Here is a 22,335-nt window from a genome sequence, read left to right as displayed (position 1 = left end):
ATAAACATCAGCCAGGCGTGGTGGCAGGCACCTGTAATCCCAGTTACTCGGGAGGCTGAGGCAGGAGAATCGCTTGAACCCGGGAGGTGGAGGTTGCAGTGAGCCGAGATCACGCCATTGCACTCCAGCTTTGCGGACAAGAGCGAGACTTCCTCTTAAAAAAAAATTTCCTCCTTTTTGTAGACATTTATCATGGTATAGCAAAATTAGTAAGTCAAGTCAGTGATTACTTCTAAAACTTCTACTACCAAAAATTTAAGGCTGGGCGCGGTGGCTCAGGCCTGTAATCCCAGCACTTTGGGAGGCCGAGACAGGCGGATCACGAGGTCAGGAGATTGAGACCATCCTGGCGAACACGGTGAAACCCCTTCTCTACTAAAAAATACAAAAAAACTAGCGAGGTGGCGGGCGCCTGTAGTCCCAGCTACTCGAGAGGCTGAGGCAGGAGAATGGCGTAAATCTGGGAGGTGGAGCTTGCAGTGAGCTGAGATCCAGTCACTGCACTCCAGCCTAGGCGACAGAGCGAGACTCTGTCTCAAAAAAAAAAAAAAAAAAAAAAAAAAATTAGATTACTTTATCAAAGAGACAGAAAGGAAGACAATTCTAAAGTTTTACATGAACTCCATGATGAACCTGTGCAAAAAAGTGTTAGACATCTATATGTGTCTTGCTAACTTTCCATTGTTAATATTAGTTAGTCCAGAATCTATTTAATAGTTGCAGGTTTCCAAAAAAAAAAAAACCAGTGATTTTTATCATGTTAGTTTAAACAGTTCAATATTTAGGACTAAGATTTCAAGTCTATCTCCCAACACTTCTATCAATGGCCCTATCAATATATCTACGTTTGATACAACCCCCAGCAATATAAAATTTACTTTAGGCTTTGTTAACTCAGATTTTAAGAACTAGAAAGCACAAAGTAAAAAAAAACCATCAGTAGTGGAGTAGAAATCAATTAAACAAATAAAGTATCTGGTTACAGATCAATTCCTCTTATAAATTTAAATTCCAACAGTCAATAAAAACATGGTCCTCAAACAGAAGAAAAACCATACAATAATCAGAGTATTTTCAATCATACCGCTGAAATGTCAGAGTGAGTTTCAATGATGAAATGGAAAAAGGGTGTTCATATACAAATGTTTAACTTGTTGCAACTCCAAGAATAAAGCACACATAACAACATGTTTCTGGAGACCACACAACACTGTTCAAATTTAACAACTTTTATTGAATTTGCAGAAGCATTCTACAGTAATACATTTTTAAAAATCACACAGCACTCAATAGGTACATGTATACATGTACATTTCAGAAGACAACAAATAAAATTACTCTCAGAAAGTTGCAAAGAGGGACATGTATAATCTAAGAATGTGGTAATGGCCAGAGGGAGTACCCAAGAGACCATATTTTATTATGCTTAAGGCTACTATTTTCCACAATACCTCTGCAGTTAGATTCTTATCTTACAATCATAGAAATTAAAAGATGATAATACAATGCTTTATACAGACACACAGATACTGGGATATAGTATATTTCTTATGGCTTTAAACAAATTAAATTTGCTTTTAGAGTCTATATTGTTAAACTTAACTTTCCACAAAATACAATATATCATGAAAGCAAAGTAGTATTTTTTAAAAAGCCCCATTATCTGATAAAATAGATGGTGAACATGCACTATCCCAGGATATCTATTATTATCCAAAGAAGTGTTTCTCAAAGTGTGGTCCATGGTACTGGTCCATGAATTGGTTGCTACCAGTCAATGAAGAGATACATTACTTGCATCAGAGTGTAAATCAATACATTGCTTTAGCTATTAATACAATTTTGCTAAAAAATAAATCCTGTCATTGACTTAAAAAGTATCTCTAGATTTAAATTATTGTGCATGCTTATCTTGCCTGTGGATAAGTAACAGTTCGTAGACTGGTAGTTTGAGTTGCACTGATCTAGACTACTATGATTGCTGTTGCAGACATGAGTAAAAAAACAAAAGCAACAAAGTATGAGCAAAAATATGGACAAGTTATGGAATGTGAAAAGATACTGAGATAAAAATATCAAAAAGAACAAAATCACTGTTCTGAATGTGTAACAAACGTTTAAACCTGTCCTAGGTATAAAGGAGGATGCATATTACTCTATTAAACAGTAAAGACTCCTTATATCCTAATTAGAATTTTCTTAGTTTTGGAGAATTGTAAAAGCATACGTAAAGCAGGAAATAGAAAACAATTTGGAGACTAATATGTGATCTAGAAAGCTTTAAATTGTTTGTACCAGGTTTCCTACCTATGCAAATCTTTAAAAAAGAAAAGCAGTTCTACACAGGCAATTACTTTTATACTATAATTTGATGGGTAGAAGCTTAACATTTTGTAATTAGCCCTATCTGGAAACTAAAACAACCTTAACAGAAAAGAAAATGTTGGCATAAAAGTTTGAAATATAAGATAGGTGTCTTTTTGTTCTTAATGTTACTAGTGTTTATTTCCACGCTTTTTAATTACTTTGCATACTTCTCCTCCAAATAATGTTCCACCTTTAAAGGGAGTGGAAGCCAGCTTACTCTTAGAAGCTAAATTAATTTTGCAATCTTTCAGCCAGAGGTATCGACGACCTACAGTGGAATTTCCCATGGTATGGGCAGCCATCTTCACTTCATCAAATGCAGCTTCACAAATATATGAGGCTGCATCATATGTTTTGCTCAGAATCCCAAGTGCTTGATGGGTACGACTAGGATCTGAGCTAAGAATCTGTGCAGCTTGACTAATGTCTGCCTGCATAGCCTTAGCAACAAAGGCAGTGTGGGTTGCAATCTGCAATGCTGATGCTGCGGCTTCATATGCTCTACAGAGTGCTAAGTCCAACTGTTTATCGCAAGACTCAGTGGAGGTTGCTTGAATACCTGCTGGTGGAGTGGCTTCAGAAATAAACCCTAGGATTTCCTCATCTACTTTTGGAACTGATAATAACCGTGTTGCCTCCTTGGAAGAAACTGGATATCTGCATGCCAGTGAAGGCAGCTGCCTGTCAACTTGCTGCCATTCTTCTTCAATTACTTTTAAAATAGATTCATGGAAGGGAAAAGATAGTTCTGAGGCATCTATTTTATCATGCTGTGACTGCTTAGACACTTCTAGACCTAAGGTAGTGAGTGAATGAGAGACAACAGTTTTGGCAAAAGAAGACGGCAAAAGTTCGGATCCAGGTATGTTCTGAAATGCCACAACGGAACCTGAATCCCTTTCCTCCACTGACTTCTCACTCAGTCTAGGGACTTTTCGTGGAGGAGACAGGAATTCAGTTTCTTGAAACTTAGATTGATCAATTCTCTTCTGTATGTTTTCTACATCCAGTGGGGGTGTAGAGTTAGAAGTTCCAGGCAAACTACCTGTCCCACCCTGGACCAACAGAGAATTGACATAATCTCTGATTGCCTGGGCAAGTGGCGGAGAAATTAGTTTTGAGTTCTCAGACTCTTCTAGTGCTTTCCTTTTACTGGAGAGAGGCGACTGATCTGAAATATGGGACCTCTCAGGACATAACGGTTGAATTCCACTTTTTTCTCTACCGCAAATATTTTCTACTATGTCTTTATAGCAAGCAGTGGTGGTTTCTTTAATCAGTGAAGGAGAAGCTGCAGCAGAGACCAACATGGCACTGTGTTCAGGCTGAGAAGATGACGAAGAACTTTTCTCTAAGCACCTATTATGGCTAGACTTGCATGAAATAAACAAATTCCTTTCAGAGGCTAACTTCTGCAATTGTCCCCTGCCAGGCAAGTTTGTGGCAACAAGAGGCTCCCTAGGTAGGTCTCCCTTAGAAGTATGTACTTTCTTAGCTGCCTGTAGTTCAGTACTGCCCAAAGGAGGACGGGTGGAGATTTCAGGAAAAGAAATACCCTGAAAAAATCCACCACCAGAGGCAGTAGTTCCAAGTTCAGAAAAAGGAACAAAATCCCTAGTGGACTTCACTTTCTTGTGTTCTTTCTTCTTTCCTGTAGAGGCAAAAGAGGCAGGAAGTTTAAGCATTACCTGTGTTTGAGCTGATTTTATTCTTTGCCTCTTTGCTAAAAATAGTGCTGTCAAAGGAAAAGACTCTATAATTTAATATTCTGAACTAATCTGCCAGATTTGCCCTGGTAGACACAGCTTATTGAGATATAAACAATCTGGATCAAAATAAATAACCACAAGTCATATGAATTAAAAGTTTACAAAAATCAAGTTGTACTTACAATTTTTAAAGGACATTTATTTCACGTCCTATCCTCAAATAATATTTCAACATCATAATCAAATTTTAAGATACTATCTAGTCTACTAAAAATGTAGTCAAAATATTTGCTTTAAAGTTGCCTTCAGGTCAGATCAACAAAAACTGTAAACAATTTAAATGCCTATCAATAGAGAATAGAGAAAATATGCCATATTTAAATGCTACTATGTATTATGTGGAATAAACAGATATGTAACTAATCGGATTATATTTCAAAAATAAAGGAGTAAGAAAAAGCAAGTGATAAGATTTAGCATATTGTTTATATACATTTTGTATTCTTAAAGTATAAAATAATACCATGTATTAGACAGATGTGTATGTGAAATATAAAAACAAACTTGAAAGATGGGCATTGAATTAGTAGTTACTTCTGTGGAGGTGACAGGTACAGATAAGTACAAGGAACTTTGCCTTTACTTGTAATACTTTATTCTCTCAGAAAAATGGGTTTGAAGCAAAAAAGACAAAGTTAACTTGCAATTTCAGGTGACAGAAAATTATAAATTTGTACTATGTTGTTTCTTATAATTTTCAATAAAAAGTATTTAAATCAAATTACAGAATTACTCTAATGACATGAATAAAATTTGTAATTCTTGTCAATATTGTTTTAAATTTTACTTTCTTCATGGTCACTGTATTTTGAGTGTGAAAAAAATTAAGTACATTTGATTAACATCATTTAAAATTTTACCTTCTTCATTGTCACTATATCTGTCAGAATCATTACTTCCATTCTGCCTTGTATTTTCTGCTGAAGAAGAAATTGTTGGCAGAGGAGTAGAAGATCTTGATTCTGTTCCTTGTTCCCTCAGTTTCAAAAGCTTTTTCTCATACAGCTTCCTGGTTGTTCCTGGATTAAGGCAGAATTTGCTTTAGTACTTGTATTGCTTCATTTAGGGTGCAGCTCAGACACTATATTCAGCAACATTTTAAGCTATTTTCACTCTTTCTTTTTTTAAACTCAAGTTCTTTTTTTTTTTTTGAGACGGAGTCTTGCTCTGTCACCCAGGCTGGAGTGCAGTGGCCGGATCTCAGCTCACTGCAAGCTCCACCTCCCGGGTTCACGCCATTCTCCTGCCTCAGCCTCCCAAGTAGCTGGGACTACTGACGCCCGCCACCTCGCCCGGCTAGTTTTTTTGTATTTTTAGTAGAGACGGGGTTTCACCGTGTTAGCCAGGATGGTCTCGATCTCCTGACCTCGTAATCCGCCCGTCTCGGCCTCCCAAAGTGTTGGGATTACAGGCTTGAGCCACCGCGCCCGGCTAAACTCAAGTTCTTAAAAATACTATATAATGCGGCCGGACATAGTGGCTCACGACTGTAAACCCACCACTTTGGGAGGCCGAGGCGGGTGCATCACTTGAGGTCAGGAGTTCGAGACCAGCCTGGCCAACACAGTGAAACTGCATCTCCACTAAAAATGCAAAAATTAGCCGGGAGTGGTGGCACATGCCTGTGATCCCAGCTATTTGGGAGGCTGAGACAGGAGAATCACTTGAAATTGGGAGGCAGAGGTTGCAGTGAGCCAAGATCACACCACTGTCCAGCGACGAAGTGAGACACCATCTCAAACAAACAAACAAACAAACAAAAGGACAGACGTGGTGGCTGATGCCTGTAATCCCAGCACTTTCAGAGGCCAAGGTGGGTGGATCACCTGAGGTCAGCAGTTCAAGACAAGACAGCCTAACATGGTGAAACCCCATCTCCACCAAAAATACAAAAAATTAGCTGGGCCTGGTGGTGGGCGCCTGTAATCTCAGCCACTCAGGAGGCTGAGGCAGGAGAATTGCTTGAACCCAGGAGGTAGAGGCTGCAGTGAGCTGGTATCGCACCACCGCATTCCACAGAACTATATAATGCACTGTTTTTATAATAGGTGGTTTTTTTGGGAAACGACATTTCTTTTAATAGCATGAAATACATAGTAAATTAATATAGGCCTTACTGTAGACCATCTACTGAAAAGCCATGTATGACTATTTTTGACTGAAGTCTTGCACTTGTGTATTTTCTCTACTACCACATAATAGTACTTGCCAACATAGAAAAATCACATATAAGCGGATTGTACCTCTATGAAAAATAACTATGATTAAACTTCCACAACTCTAAGTAATGCATTAATATGCCTGTATTCAGTTATGGGGAAAAGAAAAGTTCTTTTTTTTTTTTTTTGAGACAGAGTCTCGCTCTGTCGCCCAGGCTGGAGTGCAGTGGCGCGATCTCGGCTCACTGCAAGCTCCGCCTCCCGGGTTCACGCCATTCTCCTGCCTCAGCCTCCTGAGTAGCTGGGACTACAGGCGCCCACAACCGCGCCCGGCTAATTTTTTGTATTTTTAGTAGAGACGGGGTTTCACCGTGGTCTCGATCTCCTGACCTTGTGATCCGCCCGCCTCGGCCTCCCAAAGTGCTGGGATTACAGGCGTGAGCCACCGTGCCCGGCGGAAAAGAAAAGTTCTATAAATCAGATTTAAATATAACAACTTTGCAGTTAAAATGACCTTTTATGGAAAACACATATCACAAAGCAAAACTGATTACAAATTCTTAACACATTGGAACATCAGTGGCAGTTTAAAACCAAAATAGATTTTGTCTTACGCTAACTGTATATCTTTCCTTAACTTCTGTAAGATGAGCAAAATGACAATGGATATTTTTTAGAAGCAACATGTGTCCAGAAGTGTTATAGAAATAGCTTTAAGATGAACAGGTCATATATCAACATATCATTTAATGTAGGCTGACATTATAACACACATTTTTCAGTGTCTCCCTTTTGGAATTTCTTTTTTTTTTTTCGAGACAAGGTCTTGCTCTGTTGCCCAGGCTGCAGTGCAGTGGTGTGATCGTAGTTCACTGCAACCTTCAACTTGTAGGCTCAAGCAATCCTCCCACCTTTGCCTCCTGAGTAGCTGGGACTACAAATGTGCACCACCATGCCTGGCTAATTTTTTTAAAAAATAGAGACAAGGTTTACTATGTTGCCCTGGCTGCTCTTCAACTCCTGAGCTCAAGCAATTCCACCACCTTGGCCTCCCAAAATGTTGGGATTATTTATAGGCATGAACTACCATGCCCAGGCCTTTTAGAACTTTAAACAAAAAATTTTTTAAAAGTGTTATATATCTGTTGGTAATTGTATATGAATAAGCTTATGATTATTTGGAAGCAGCTTATACATTAAAACAAAATATTCCAAATCCTTATTTGCAACTATACCTACAGCAAAACCTACCAAATCTCTAGTGTCCACAATTTTATGTAACTTAGAAGATCAAGACCAGATGCTATGGCTCATGCCTGTAATCCTAGGACTTAGGGAGGCCTAGGTGGCAGGACTGCTTGAGCCCAGGAGTTCAAGACTAGCCTAGGCAATATAGTGTGACCCCATCCCTACAAAAAATACAAAATTTAGCCAGGAATGGTGGCACATGCCTGTGTTCCCAGCTACTTGAGAGGCTGAGGTGGGACTGCTTGAGCCCAGGAGGTTGAGGCTGCAGTAAGCCACGACTGCGTCACTACACTCTAGTGTGGGGAACAGAGCAAGACCTTTTCTCAAAAAAAAAAAAAAACCATCAAAATGGAATTTTCTCATCCTGCGGTTATTGCTAAGACACTCCAAAACTAAGGCATAATCAACACTGCAAAATCTTCATCACCTAAAAGTAATCCAACAATGGAAATCCAGTGTATTTAGTTCTAGGTTTTTGTTTTTTAAGGGTATAATTATTCAATTCCAATCAAGACAGGATTTTCAAAAGGGTACTTTTAATGATACATGAAAAAGGGGCTGGGCGCAGTGGCTCACGCCTGTAATCCCAACACTTTGGGAGCCTGAGGTGGGCGGATCACCTGAGGTCAGGTGTTTGAGACCAGCCTGGCCAACACGGCGAAACCCCATCTCTACTAAAAATATAAAAATTAGCCAGGCGTGGTGGCGGGTACCTGTAATCACAGCTATTCGGGAAGCTGAGGCTAGAGAACTGCTTGAACCTGGGAGGCAGAGGTTGCAGAGAGCCAAGATCATGCCATTGCACTCTAGCCTGGGCGACAAGAGCGAAACCCTGTCTCAAAAAAAAAAAAAAAAAAGGTACTATGCTAGGAATTTAATAACCTCATTAAGAAGTCTGTCACTAACTCACTTTTTCTTTTTTCCTTTATTTATTTATTTTTTTGAGACAGGGTCTTCCTCCACTGCCTCTGGCCAAAGTACAGTAGCCATCATGGCTCATTGCAACCTTGAACCCCCTACCACCTCAAGCAATCCTCCTGCCTCAGCCTCCTAAGTCGCTGGGACAACAGACTTGTGACACCACACCGTGCTAATTTTAAAATTTTCTGCAGAGATGGGATCTCCCTACGATGCTCATGCTGGTCTTAAACGCCTGGGCACAAGCAATCCTCCCATCTTGGCCTCCCAAAGTATTGGGATTACAGGAGTGAGCTACTGTACCCGGCCACTAACTCATTTATTTGGGCAATTCTGCCCAGCTATGTTACCTCAGATTTTCCTCAATTGTCATATAAGACCCATGTCTCAGCAGAAGTACGATGTAAGTGGCCGGGCACGGTAGCTCATGCCTGTAATCCCAGCACTTTGGGAGGCCGAGGCGGGCAGATCACGAGGTCAGGAGATGGAGACCGTCCTAGCTAACACAGTGAAACCCTGTCTCTACTGAAAAATACAAAAAATTAGCCAGGCGTGGCAGTGGGCGCCTGTAGTCCCAGCTCCTCGGCAGGCTGAGGCAGGAGAATGGCGTGAACCCAGGAGGCAGAGCTTACAGGGAGCCGAGATCGCGCCACTGAACTCCACAGCCTGGGTGACAGAGCAAGACTACGTCTCAAAAAACCAAAAAACAAAACAAAAAGAAGAACGATATAAGCACTGTATAAAACAATCTCAACAATAGAGGTAATTTTGGAGATTATCTAATTCAATCCTCTCATTTTATTTCACTCATTTGGAGTCAAAGAAACATAGGTTTTGCTGATACAAATGATTAATGACAAACCAGTCCTTAGAACCTAAACTAACTGCTAAGCAAAAGGAGAAAATAATTTGGGGTCCTGCTTCAGAGAAAAGATACTGTATTTGAAATTTTATCAACTTACCTACAATAGGACCAGGATTCACTCCATATTTCACAAGCTGATCCAAAAGATCTTCATTAGTGAGCTCTGTTACATCTAGATCATCTTTATCATCTTGTCTGGGTTTATCAGTTTTTTTGGTGGCTTTCTGTAAACAAAGTCCAGTAATCATTTCTATATGAATTAAAGTGTTCACTTACTAGATAATAATCTGAATAAAATAAACATGCAAACACCACCAAGTTGGTTTATAGTACTATTAGGCCTTAGCAATTTGATTAAATTAAGAGCAACTCATTATTGGAGAACATTTCCTAAGTTGAACTGTAATCATACAAACCGCATAGCCAAGCAAGTAACTTAAATTTTAAAGATACTGTTGTTAAAATAGCCCATTTTGGACTATCTAAAAGAGGTAGTAATAGCATCAAAAATGCAAAAGAACAAATAAAAGTAAAACTGACTTTGGCTAACACTTTCTTTTAAATAACCTTTTTTTTTTTTTTTTTAAAATGATCAGGGTCTAGCTCTGTTACCCGGGCTAGAGTACAGTGGCACTATCTCCGCTCACTGCAACTCCCACCTCCCAGGCTGAAGTGATCCTCCCACCTCAGTCTCCCAAATAGCTGGGATTACAGGTGCGCACCACCACCCCTGGCTTTTTGCATGTTTTTTTTTTTTTTTTTTTTTTTGTAGAGATGGGGCTTTTGCCATGTTGCCCAGGCTGGTCTCAAACTCCTGGACTCAAGTGATCAGTCCACCTTAGCCTCCTACAAGTGTTAGGATTATAGGTGTAAGCCACTGCACATAGCCTAAATAACCACAAATTATATTTCATTTCTTAAAGCATATACTCCAATGGCAATGGAAACAGATCAGCATGAAACTTGCAAAGTAAAGCCAGGCTGGGCTTAAAAATTTTCATCTAAATGATCATGAACGCTACTTACTAACTTTTTGATTATCCTTCAAAGTTTAAATTAATCCAGGAAAGTTTAAGACTTTACCATACAGGCTTACACTTGGATATATATACAGAAATGATTTTCTTTAAACAGCATATGAGAACTTAAGAAGGCCAAATGAATACAGCTGGCTCTCCATTCTCCCAAATGAATACAGTTGGGTTCTACATTTGTGAATTCAACCAACCACAGACCAAAAATACTTGGGGGAAAAAAATGACAATACAGCAATAAAAATACAAATAAAAATACAGTATAACAATTATTTACATAGCACTTACATTGTATTAGGCGTTATAAGTAACCTAGAGATGATCTGAAGTATAAGGGAGGATGTATGTAGCTTACTACACCACTTTATATTAAGGGACATACTAAAGCATCCCGAGTTTGATATCCATGGCTGGGTCCCGGAACCAATTTCCACCCCAAGGATAGGAGACAGGACTGTAAACTCCTTGTAACATAGTTATTTTAGTAGCTAGTTTATGACTTAGGAAGGAAATCTGACAGACTTCATGGTTACATTATCACCTTTGACACAGTTTAGTCACCAGATTAACTTCTGTACCACCAGTTTACTAAAAATAGTCAAAATAACTTGAAACAAACTTTGAGGGAAAATTTAAAAGTTTTAAAATTAATTTATACAAAGGCAATATTTACTGGAAAAACTATAAATTTCCAAGGTTGAACAAATAAAAAGGAAGCAAAAGAATGGATACCTTTCAAGGCTGTGGCAAACAGCCTGACAAATGCCTCAGTGATCACAGAAAAAACATCAGAGTGCCAAACAAAAAAAATGGCTAAACAATGGCAACATCAAAGTAAATTTTACGAAAAAGGCTAAAATTATCAAGTTGTATGGAATGTTCACTTTCCAAACATATTAGGGGGAAAAAAATCAGGCATTATTTGGCTATGTACTGGAATTCCTGTTTTTAAAAATAAAAATGGGCCAGGTGTGGTGGCTCAAGCCTGTAATCCCAGCACTTTGGGAGGCCAAGACGTCAGGAGATCGAGGCCATCCTGGCTAACACGGTGAAACCCCGTCTCTACTAAAAAATACAAAAACCTAGCCGGGCGAGGTGGTGGGCGTCTGTAGTCCCAGCTACTCGGGAGGCTGAGGCAGGAGAATGGCGTGAACCCGGGAGGCGGAGCTTGCAGTGAGCTGAGATCCGGCCACTGCACTCCAGTCTGGGCGACAAAGCGAGACTCTGTCTCAACAACAACAACAACAACAACAACAACAAAATAAATAAATAAATAAAAATGTTCTGACCTAGAATTGTCAGGCTCAATTTTTTTTTTTTTTTTTTTTTTGAGACCGTGTCTTACTCTTATCCAAGCTGGAGTGCAGTGGCGCAATCTTGGCTCACCACAACCTCTGCATCCCAGGTCCAAGTGCCTCAGCCTCCTGAGTAGCTGGGATTACAGGTGTACCCACCATGCCTGGCTAACTTTTGTATTTTGAGTAGGGATGGGGTTTCAGCATGTTGGCCAGGCTGGTCTTTAACTCCTGACCTCAAATGTTATGCCCCCCTGAGCCTCCCAAAGTGTTAGGATTACAGGTGTGAACCATGGAGCCTGGCCTGAAATACTTCAAATAAAGCAAGATACAAGAAATTCTTCTTAAAGCTGCTAATCGCTAATCATTCTATAATCAGAAGCCAAAAACCCTCACCAAAAAGATAGCTGCTCATAAGAACAATTATGTCAACTTTCACATATACTGCACTGACCTAGACCTGTCAGGCTCAAATCTGGAAGCAACCCACACCCGTAATATCCAAATAGTTGCCTAGAGTCTAAGAGTTCTAAGACTTATTTCTTTCAAGAAAAGATTTAATCAAACTTAATCCTATGTTATTGACTTACTCAAATTTTCCAAAAAGTGCAGTCAGGTAGTAGAGAAAAACTAAAATAATGCTTAAAATAAAAATAAAATATGGAAAAACAATCAATCAGGTTCAAATTATTTGTACACAATCCCCGCTACCATGAGAATGTTCAATACTATCAATAAAACATCCAGGAAATTCCAACTTTTCAAACCTGCCCGAGAGGTTTTCAAGAAATCTCTCTGGGCCAGGTGCAGTGGCTCATGCCTGTAATCCCAGCACTTTGGGGGACCAAGGCAGGTGGATCACTTGAGGTCAGGAGTTCGAGATCAGCCTGGCCAACATGGCAAAATTCTGTCTCTATTAAAAATACAAAAATTAGCTGGGTATGGTGGCACACGCCTGTAATCCCAGCTACTTGGGAAGCTGAGGCAGGAGAATTGCTTGAACCTGGGAGGCGGAGGTTGCAGTGAGTTGATATTGTGCCACTGCACTCCAGCGTAGGTGATAGAGCAAGACTGTCTCAAAAAAAATCTTAACTCGTTTTTTTTTTTTCCAAAGTGGAGTCTGTTGCTCAGGCTGGAGTGCAGTAGCACCATCTCGCCTCGCTGCAACCTTCCACCTCCCAGGTTCAAGCAACTCTCCTGCCTCAGCCTCCTGAGTACCTGGGACTACAGGTGCATGCCACCACGCCCAGCTAATTTTTGTACTTTTAGCAGAGACAGGGTTTCATCATTTTGGCCAGGCTGGTTTCAAACTCCTGAGCTCGTGATTTGCCCACCTCAGCCTTCCAAAGTGCTGGGATTACATGCCTGAGCCACAGCACCCAGCCCAAAATCTTAACTCTTATTAACCACTATTTTGGAAAGGTCTTACCCATTTCTGATTCTTTACCTCGGGCCAGAGAATCTGTTTGTAATGTGTAGCCCAGGTGATCTGGATGCAGCATTGAGGCAAGCAACAGAAAGCAGGAGCACTATCATCCTTACATTTTATTCCAAGCATCTAAAAATTTCTAAGAAGATTGATACAGGAATAGTCCCCAATAAATGTTTTGTCAAATCCGGGGAAGGAAAAAGTAATTTATTTTTGAAAATCCATTTCTTATTAGAAATAGCAGGCCTATCAAATCTAAGTAGAAAACCAATTCTCCGTTGGGTGCAGCAGCTCACGTCTGCAATTCCAGCACTTTGGGAGGCCGACGAATGAGGATCATTTGAGGTCAGGAGTTTGAAACCAGCCTGGCCAACATGGTGAAACCCCATCTCTAATAAAAATAGAAAAATTAGTCAGGTGTGACGGCACACGCCTATAGTCCTAGCTACTTGGGAGGCTGAGGCTGGAGAATCACTTGAACTGGGGAAGCAGAGAGTGCAGTGAGCCAAGATTGCATCACTGCACTCCAGCCTGGGTGATAAGGCCAGACTTTGCAGAGAAAGAAAGAGAAAGAAAGCAAAGCAAGAAAAGCAAGCAAGCAAGAACGAACGAACGAACGAAAAAGAGAAAGAAAATCAATTATCTTATTATTTCCTTCAAACACAATGAAAAACTTTAACGGAACAAACATATCTTAAATAAGCGACCAACAAACCTACACAAGGTAAGTCAGACAGATGAAAACCAAAAATGTGATTTTTTTTTTCTGAGATGTAGTCTCACTCTGTTGCCCAGGCTAGACTGCAGTGGCATGGCCTCCATGGCCTCCCAGGTTCAAGCGATTCTCCTGCCTCAGCCTCCCAAGCAGCTGGAATTACAAGCGCACACCACGCCCAGCTAATTTTTGTATTTTTAGAAGAGACAGGGTTTCACTACGTTGGCCAGGCTGGTCTCAAACTCCTGACCTCAGGTGATCCACCTGCCTCGGCCTCCCAAAGTCCTGGGATTACAGGTGTGAGCCACCACGCACGGCCAAACATGTGATTTTTAATCTGTCAGGAAAAAAGTTCCAGAAAAGTGATGTCATTTTATAAATCCCAGATTTAATAAGGATAAAAAATTAGGAGGCAGTGTGCTATACATGATTAGTAGTTTCAGTCAGGAAAAAGAAAGCATTAGTTGCATTAAATTCTGCCTCCAGAAAACTTTGTTCCTTTAAGTAGATCACTTAAGAGTTTCACTCAAAAATAGTGAGTACCTACTATGCCACCCGATGATCTCTAATGTATTTTTCAACTTTAAAACCCAACAGTTCTATGATATCACCTATGAGCTACTGTAATACCTTTAATCTCTACTTCTAGTATAAAGATGCTGAACCATAACATTATAACAGATTATATCGGGCACTTATTATATATCATGTACTGAGTTGTGTTCCAAATGTCTTTGCATTAACTTACCAAATCCAAAAAATTTATGGAATAAGATACTAATATCTCCATCTGACAACTCAGAAAACTGAGGTTCAAGTATGCACTTCACTAATTCAGGAAATCTGCATGCTATGATATACACGTCACTTTCACGTATCTACCTTGTTTCCTGAAATTATATTTTAGTAACTTTGCATTGTATTGCCCTAACATTAAAGACAAAAATTCAGAAATCATTTCTTGTAATAGGTATTAATTACTAAGCACTAGACACTTCACATATGCAACGGCATGTACTCCTCAATCTGATTAAGTAGCTATTAGATTATTCCTCTATTTCAGGTGAAAAGAGAGGATCTTAGATTAAGACACTGTTCAGTGTCATGAATAAGGGGCAGACCCGGAATTTGAATCTATAACTCTATGAGTCACAAGTCTGTAAACTTAACACCTTATTATACACTGGTGGTCAATTTGAGATATAATTAACATTTCCTATTGGTAGCATACTTTTCCCATATTGTTCTTTCCCAAGTCTTCAAATATTTCCTATTGATAATTCGTAATTTGGCCAGGAGCAGTAGCTCACACCTACAATCCCAACACTTTGGGAGGCCTAAGCGGGAGGATCACTTGAGGCCAGGAGTTCAAGATCGGGCTGGTCAACATAGTGAGACTATCTCTATAAAAATTTTAAAAATTAGTTAGGCATGGTGGCACACACCTGTAGTCCCAGCTATTCCGGAGGCTTGAGCCCAGGAGTTCGAGGCTGCAGTGAGCTACGATCACACCACACAGATGGGCGCGGTGTCTTACGCCTGTAATCCCAGCACTTCAGGAGGCTCAGGAAGGCAGATCACAAAGTCAGAAAGGAGTTTGAGACCAGCCTGACCAACGTGGTGAAACAGTCTCTACCAAAAACACAAAAATTAGCTAGGCGTGGTGGTGCACGCCTATAATCCCAGCTACTCAGGAGGCTGAGGCAGGAGAATCACTTGAACGCGGGAGGCAGAGGTTGCAGTGAGCCGAGATCACGCCACTGCACTCCAGCCTGGATGACAGAGCAAGACTCCTTCTCGAACAAATACACACTCATAATTCACCAGACCAGATCATTCAAGAATATTATGCTCCACTAGATCCAAATAGCTACACCTTCATGTTCTGCCTCTTAGAACAAAAAGGCAGACGGCCAACTCTGTACATGTTTATTTTTGTGTACACAATCTAGATAACTTCAACACATAAAAATATTGGTAGCAAGACACATAAAAAGCTTAGAAATAAGAAAACAAAATCAAAACAAAACTTTTAACATGTAAAGTTCTGTCACATTACACCAAGTGAATCCAAGAGACTATGGTAGAGGCTGAAATGAAACAACTTCTTTTTTAATTAAAACTATTCCCCATAGGCTAGGCACAGTGGCTCACATCTGTAATCCCAGCACTTTGGGAGGCTGAGGCAGGAGGATCACAAGGTCAGGAGATCGAGACCATCCTGGCTAACATGGTGAAACCCCGTCTCTACTAAAAACACAAAAAATTAGCTGGGCGTGGTGGCAGGTACCTGTAGTCCCAGCTACTCAGGAGGCTGAGGCAGGAGAATGCCATAAACCCAGGAGGCGGAGCTTGCAGTGAGTGGAGATCACGCCACTGCAGTCCAGCCTGGGCGACAGAGCGAGACTCCGACTCAAAAAAAAAAAAAAAACAAAAAAAACAACAACAAATCCTTATAAACTCATGATTAAATAGAAGGTATATGCATGCAAATAGTTCATCTTGGCCAAATGCACATTAACACTTGATTTGTCTTAAAATGTTAAAAATCTCCCTTATCTGCAACTCTCAAACATAATTTGGCTTTCTCCTATATTCTAAATAAATAAATATTCTTTTTTTTTTTTTTTTTTTGAGACGGAGTCTGGCTCTGTCACCCAGGCTGGAGTGCTGTGGCCGGATCTCAGCTCACTGCAAGCTCCACCTCCCGGGTTCACGCCATTCTCCTGCCTCAGCCTCCCGAGTAGCTGGGACTACAGGCGCCCACCACCTCGCCCGGCTAATTTTTTGTATTTTTTAGTAGAGACGGGGTTTCACCGTGTTAGCCAGGATGGTCTCGATCTCCTGACCTCGTGATCCGCCCGTCTCGGCCTCCCAAAGTGCTGGGATTACAGGCTTGAGCCACCGCGCCCGGCCAATAAATATTCTTTTATTCCTTTTTTACCACCCCATTATGTAGAAGATTGTAAATATTCTTTAAGAAATATGACCTGAGGCTGGGTGCGGTGGCTTATGCCTGTAATCCCAGCACTCTGGGAGGACAAGGTGGGCAGATCACGAGGTCAGGAGATCAACACCATCCTGGCTAACACTGTGAAACCCCATCTCTACTAAAAATACATAAAATTAGCCAGGTGTGGTGGCGGGCACCTGTAGTCCCAGCTACTCAGGAGGCTGAGGCAGGAGAATGGCGTGAACCCGGGAGGCGGAGCTTGCAGGTGGATCACGAGGTCAGGAGTTCCAGACCAGCCTGACCAACATGGTGAAACCCTGTCTCTACTAAAAATAAAAAAATTAAGCCAGGTGTAGTGGTGTGTGCCTGTAAGTAATCCCAGCTACTCAGGAGGCTGAGGCAGGAGAATTGCTTGAACATGAGAGGCGGAGGTTGCAGACAGCCAAGATCATGCCACTGCACTCCAGCCTGGGTGACAGACTGAGACTCCATCTCACAAAAAAAAAAAGAAAGAAAGAAAGAAAAAGGCCCGGCGCGGTGGCTCAAGCCTGTAATCCCAGCACTTTGGGAGGCTGAGGCGGGTGGATCACGAGGTCAGAAGATCGAGACCATCCTGGCTAACATGGTGAAACCCCGTCTCTACTAAAAAAAATACAAAAAACTAGCCGGGCGAGGTGGCGGGCGCCTGTAGTCCCAGCTACTTGGAGGCTGAGGCGGGAGAATGGCGTAAACCCGGGAGGTGGAGCTTGCAGTGAACAGAGATCGCGCCACTGCACTCCAGCGTGGGCGACAGAGCGAGACTCCGTCTCAAAAAAAAAAAAAAAGAAAGAAAAAGAAAAGAAATATGACCTAGTATTATTTTTATATGGGGCTAAAAATGACCAAAACATAAAATATAGTACATATAAAAGGAATCTGACATGAATAACTTTATACATCAATTATTATAAATGTCCTAAGACTCTTTTCCTGTAAATTCAAAATTATTTTTTCCTATGGCTGATAAAAACATTGACCAGACTCCTAACTCACTTGTACTTAACGTACTTTAAAACAGAAAATGATGCTACTGACTATCGATATTTTTCTTCAAGTTGTTGGCACGGCTATTAAGACCAGTCAAGGGTAAACACCTCTTGAGTTTTAAATACTCCAGGTAGAAGATATTTAAACCTGTAATTATGAATTAAGTTTTCTTTGTATGGATGAAATAAATGAAATATAAAAAGCTTAATTACCATGCCAATAGACCTACTAAGTACTCTAAAAAACATTACTTCTAGGCTGGGTGCCGTGGCTCATCCCTGCACTCCCAGCACTTTGGGAAGTCCAGGGGGACATATTACCTGAGGTCAGGAGTTCCAGACCAGCCTGGCCAACATGGCAATAATACCCCGTCTCTATTAAAAATACAAAAGTTAGCCGGGTGTGGTAGTGCACACCTGTAATTCCAGCTACTCGGGAGGCAATACCCCGTCTCTATTAAAAATACAAAAGTTAGCCGGGTGTGGTAGCGCACACCTGTAATTCCAGCTACTTGGGAGGCCGCGGCAGGAGAATCATTTGAACCCAGGAGGCGGAGGTTGCAGTGAGCTGAAATCAGGCCATTGTACTCCAACCTAGGCGATGGAGACTCCATCTCAGAACAAACAAACAAAACAACAACAACAAAAATTACTTCATTTTGTCTGGGCGTGGTAGCTCATGCCTGTAATCCCAGCACTTCGGGAAGCCGAGGCGGGCAGATCACGAGGTCAGGAGATCGAGACCATCTTGGCTAACAGTGAAAACCCATCTCTATTAAAAATACAAAAAACTTAGCTGGGCATGGTGGCGGGCGCCTGTAGTCCCAGCTACTCAGGAGGCTGAGGCAGGAGAATGGTGTGAGCTTGCAGTCAGCCGAGATCATGCCACTGCACTCCAGCCTGGGCGACAGAGCGAGACTCCGTCTCAAAAAAAAAAAAAAAAATTATTTCATTTTACTCAACATTTACATGATGCTGACCAACTTCAATTAGCACATGAGTTGCACATACGAGTAAATAAACACAATTCATTTTTAAATCCCGAAAGTTTTAAACCCAGTAGTTAAAAACACTTGGTAGGAACTCAAAATTGCTGGATAATCTTAATCAAAAAATTTTTACATTTAGGTCTTCTTACCCCCAAAGAACACAAGGTAGATTGGGACATAAACTCTCTTTTACCAAGTGACTGATAGGAAACATTAAAACTGAGACGGTTGTTTCTGTGTAAAAGAAATCATCCTCAAAACAAATAGGAACCAAGGCTGAGGCAGGATTGCTCGAGGCCAAGAGTTCTAGACCAGCCTGGACAACACAGAAAGCCTGTGTAAAAACAAACAAAACAAAACAAAAACAAAGAAAAAAAGATAAAAAAAACTAGCCGGGCATAGTGGCGTATGCCCCATTGCCCTTGCTACTCAGGGAAGCTGAGGCAGGAGGCTCTCATGAGCCAAGGAGCTTGAGGCTGCAGTAAGCTATGATCACACTCCTGCACTCTGGTGTGGGTGACAGAGCGAGATCCTGCCTAAAAATAATAACCAGTAATTATATTATAAACATACAACCAAAAACTTCACGGTTTAATACATTTGCACAGAGGACCGATAAAGGGTTCTATAGAACAACTAGGTTTTTTAATAAAGTGTGCGGATTTGAATATTTCATTTTCAAACAACTGGTTTTTTTTGTTTGTTTTTTTTTTTTTTGAGACGGAGTCTCGCTCTGTCCCCCAGGCTGGACTGCGATGGCGTGATCTCGGTTCACTGCAACCTCCGCCTCCCGGGTTCAAGCGATTCTCCTGCCTCGGCCCCTGCCACCAGGCCCGGCTAATTTTTGTATTTTTTTTCTTTAGTAGTTTCACCATGTGGGCCAGACTGGTCTAGAACTCCTGACCTCGGGTGATCCACCCGCCTGGGCCTCCCAAAGTGCTGGGATTACAGGAGTGAGCCTCCGCGCCCGGCCTCAACCAACGTCTACTGAAAGAGTTTAAATACTACCTTCTTTTTCAGAACAGGGGAACATAATGGGTAAAAGGGCACACTTTACTTCAAAAGTAAATTTGTTTATTAATAAATTAAAGTAGCTTTCCACAAAACAAGACGTTGAAACAATAAGGTGTGATAGGTCTTTTATTTATTGTACAAATATTTTGCACTACTATGTGTCACACACCGGACTTAAGACGTTTGTTAAGACGTTCAACTTCTCTAAAACTTAGGATAAGATTTTCAATTAAATTTACATGTGTCTATTACATTTGTCTTTCATTTTTGCCTGAGTAGCTGTGAAAACACATTAGACAGGTTCCTTAAAAACTAAAGTAAACTTTGAAGGAAGGAGTAATTTCGGTTTACACTAGTGATAACTCGCAACAACCCCAAACACCACATTCACTGTCTCTTACAAGGCATTTTATGTTACACCAATTACTAGTTTTAGCTTCATCCTACTACGACTTGAAGCCTGGTAACTCGGCAGGCATAAGCAAACACACAAAAAGCATATTAAAATCCACAGGAAAAAAAGCAAACTATTCTCAAACAAAACATGCTTTGCTGGAGCCGATTTGAGATTTAACCAGGATCAGACATTCCAAATTGCAATACTGTTGCACCAGAATGTCATGCAATAAATTTTTCCTGAATCCTAAGTCTTTCCTTTCCTCAAGCAAAATTTACCAGTAAGGGAGAAAAACGCAATCCAAACTGTGAGTAATTTTCAAATATTTGTTTATAGGGCCGGGTCCGGTGGCTCACGCCTGTTATCCCAGAACTTGGGAGGCCGAGGTGAGTGGACCACCTGAGGTCAGGAGTTCGAGACCGGCCTAACCAACATGGAGAAACCCGGTTTCTAGTAAAATACAAAAATTACCCGGGCGTGGCGACGCATGCCGGTAATCCTAGCTACTCCGGAGGCCGAGGCAGGAGAATCGCTTGAACCCGGGAGGCGGAAGTGGCAGTGAGCCGACATCACGCCATTGCACGCCAGCCTGGGCAACAGGAGCGAAACTCCATCTCAAAAATAAATAAGTAAATATTTAAAAATTATAATAGGCGCTTTAAAATGTAGTTTAAACTGTTCCTTTCAATTCTGCGTGTAGCCGTCCCGCCAAAAGATGTCCTGTTGGTGGGAAAAATTAAACTAGAAAACATAAACGGTTCAAAAAGCCCTCCATACGCAAAAGTATAAAAAGGCGGGAATTTCCTTAATTCAAATTTTGGTTAGAAATTAGTGTGTCATCAGTTGCCCTCCAGGGAGCGCTGTGAGACTCTGCTGCGAGTCATTTCAGTTAATAAAGCGGGAAAACGCTCGAACTTAACCTATAGCATTTTGGGGCCACCCCTCCAGAGCTTTCGAAAGGCCACGGAAGTCCCCGTCTAAACGCCCGCTGCCGGCAGCTGGTGGTCCAGGGAAGCCGCGTCGCCCGCGTGCAAAACAACCGCCACCAACGCAACTCCACACCTCCCAGACACACACGTCAAAGAACGCGAATCCCGGTGCCCCAACTTCTGGCCTCTCCGCTCCAGCGCCTGCAGCCCCGCGGGGAAGGGGCAACGCGAGGGGGCGCAGGGACAGCCCCGCACCTGGGAGGCCCAAGGGGGCGCCCGGGAGGGAGGGGCTGCAAACGGCGGCGAGCGCGCGCGGCAACCGCCAAACGCCCGCCTTTGTGGCCCCGGCCCCGCGTCCTTACCCTGCCGACGGCTGCTCGGCTCCGGCCCGCGGCGGCGGCCACAGAGCCGAGAATCGGCGTGGGCTCGCGTTCCTCGTCACTGGAGAAGTCCGGGGGCCCCTTGCTGTTGGCGCCGGCGGCGAGCGGCGGCCGGTTGCGCGCCGTGAGGTGCTGCAGGTAGAGCTGGACGTACACGTCTTTGCGCTGCTCCCCAGCCGGCAGCGTCACATTGTTGGCGACCAACTCACTCTTCAACTTGTCCTTCGTCAGGACCGAGGGGTCTTCCAGGAACTCCGGCATCTCGGGGATCTGCGAAGCCCCCTCCCCGCAGCCTTCGCTGCCGCCGCTCACGCCGGCGCGCTCGCTCCTGGCCGGGGGCCGCGCTGCCGCCTCCGAGCCTCACGGCTCCTGCCCAGTAGGAGCGCTGCGGAGCGGAGCAAAAACTCACGGACACAAAGCCAAGCCAGACCCGGACACAAAAGACCCCAGAGCCGAACTACGGACGAAGTGCAGCCAAGCTGGAAGCCCGCACCAACCCCAGCCTACACACTACAGGCAGGAGGCGAGCAGCTTGCTTCGCCCACGCCCCAAGAACGCGCGGCGCCATTGGCGGGCGACGGGAGGAAGCGCGGCGGTGATTGGCGGGACGGCCCGCGCGGGTTCCATTAGCCGCCGCGCTGAGCGAGAGGAGGTAGAAACGCAGTTTAAAAGGCGCTGGGGCGGGAGCCGAGGCGACCGGCCTGCTTCTGTTTTCATTTTCTCCACCCTTCCCCTTAGACGCCGATAAGGGACAGGTCGTACTGCTTTTGTGCGCCGTTTCCTCTCCCTCCCCCAGCTTCAGAAGCAGCTTTCGTCTCTGGGGTCGATCGCCTACGAACCGGCCGAATT

At 42.4% G+C, this 22,335-nt stretch overlaps 1 protein-coding gene across 5 annotated transcripts in view; it reads right to left on the bottom strand.

Moving 5' to 3' along the window:
• TMPO (thymopoietin) overlaps window positions 1–22,025 on the bottom strand; it is a 35,918-nt gene extending 13,893 nt beyond the window's left edge. For 4 of the 5 annotated variants that reach the window (XM_065524690.2, XM_065524692.2, XM_065524691.2 and 1 more), the window contains exons 1-3: window positions 21,469–22,025; window positions 9,424–9,550; window positions 4,997–5,155 (exon numbers count right to left, since the gene is read on the bottom strand). In XM_065524690.2, coding sequence (XP_065380762.1) covers window positions 4,997–5,155; window positions 9,424–9,550; window positions 21,469–21,747 — 565 coding nt within the window. In that variant the 5' untranslated portion in view covers window positions 21,748–22,025. Of the gene's footprint in view, window positions 1–1,213; window positions 4,019–4,996; window positions 5,156–9,423; window positions 9,551–21,468 lie in introns of those variants that run through there. The other variant, XM_065524689.1, reaches the window with a different exon arrangement.
• Between the last annotated feature and the right edge of the window lie 310 nt (window positions 22,026–22,335).

This window comes from Macaca fascicularis, chromosome 11 (genome assembly GCF_037993035.2).
Source record: "Macaca fascicularis isolate 582-1 chromosome 11, T2T-MFA8v1.1".
In the NCBI taxonomy this organism is placed as follows: domain Eukaryota; kingdom Metazoa; phylum Chordata; class Mammalia; order Primates; family Cercopithecidae; genus Macaca; species Macaca fascicularis.
This window is presented reverse-complemented; position numbering and strand designations above follow the sequence as displayed.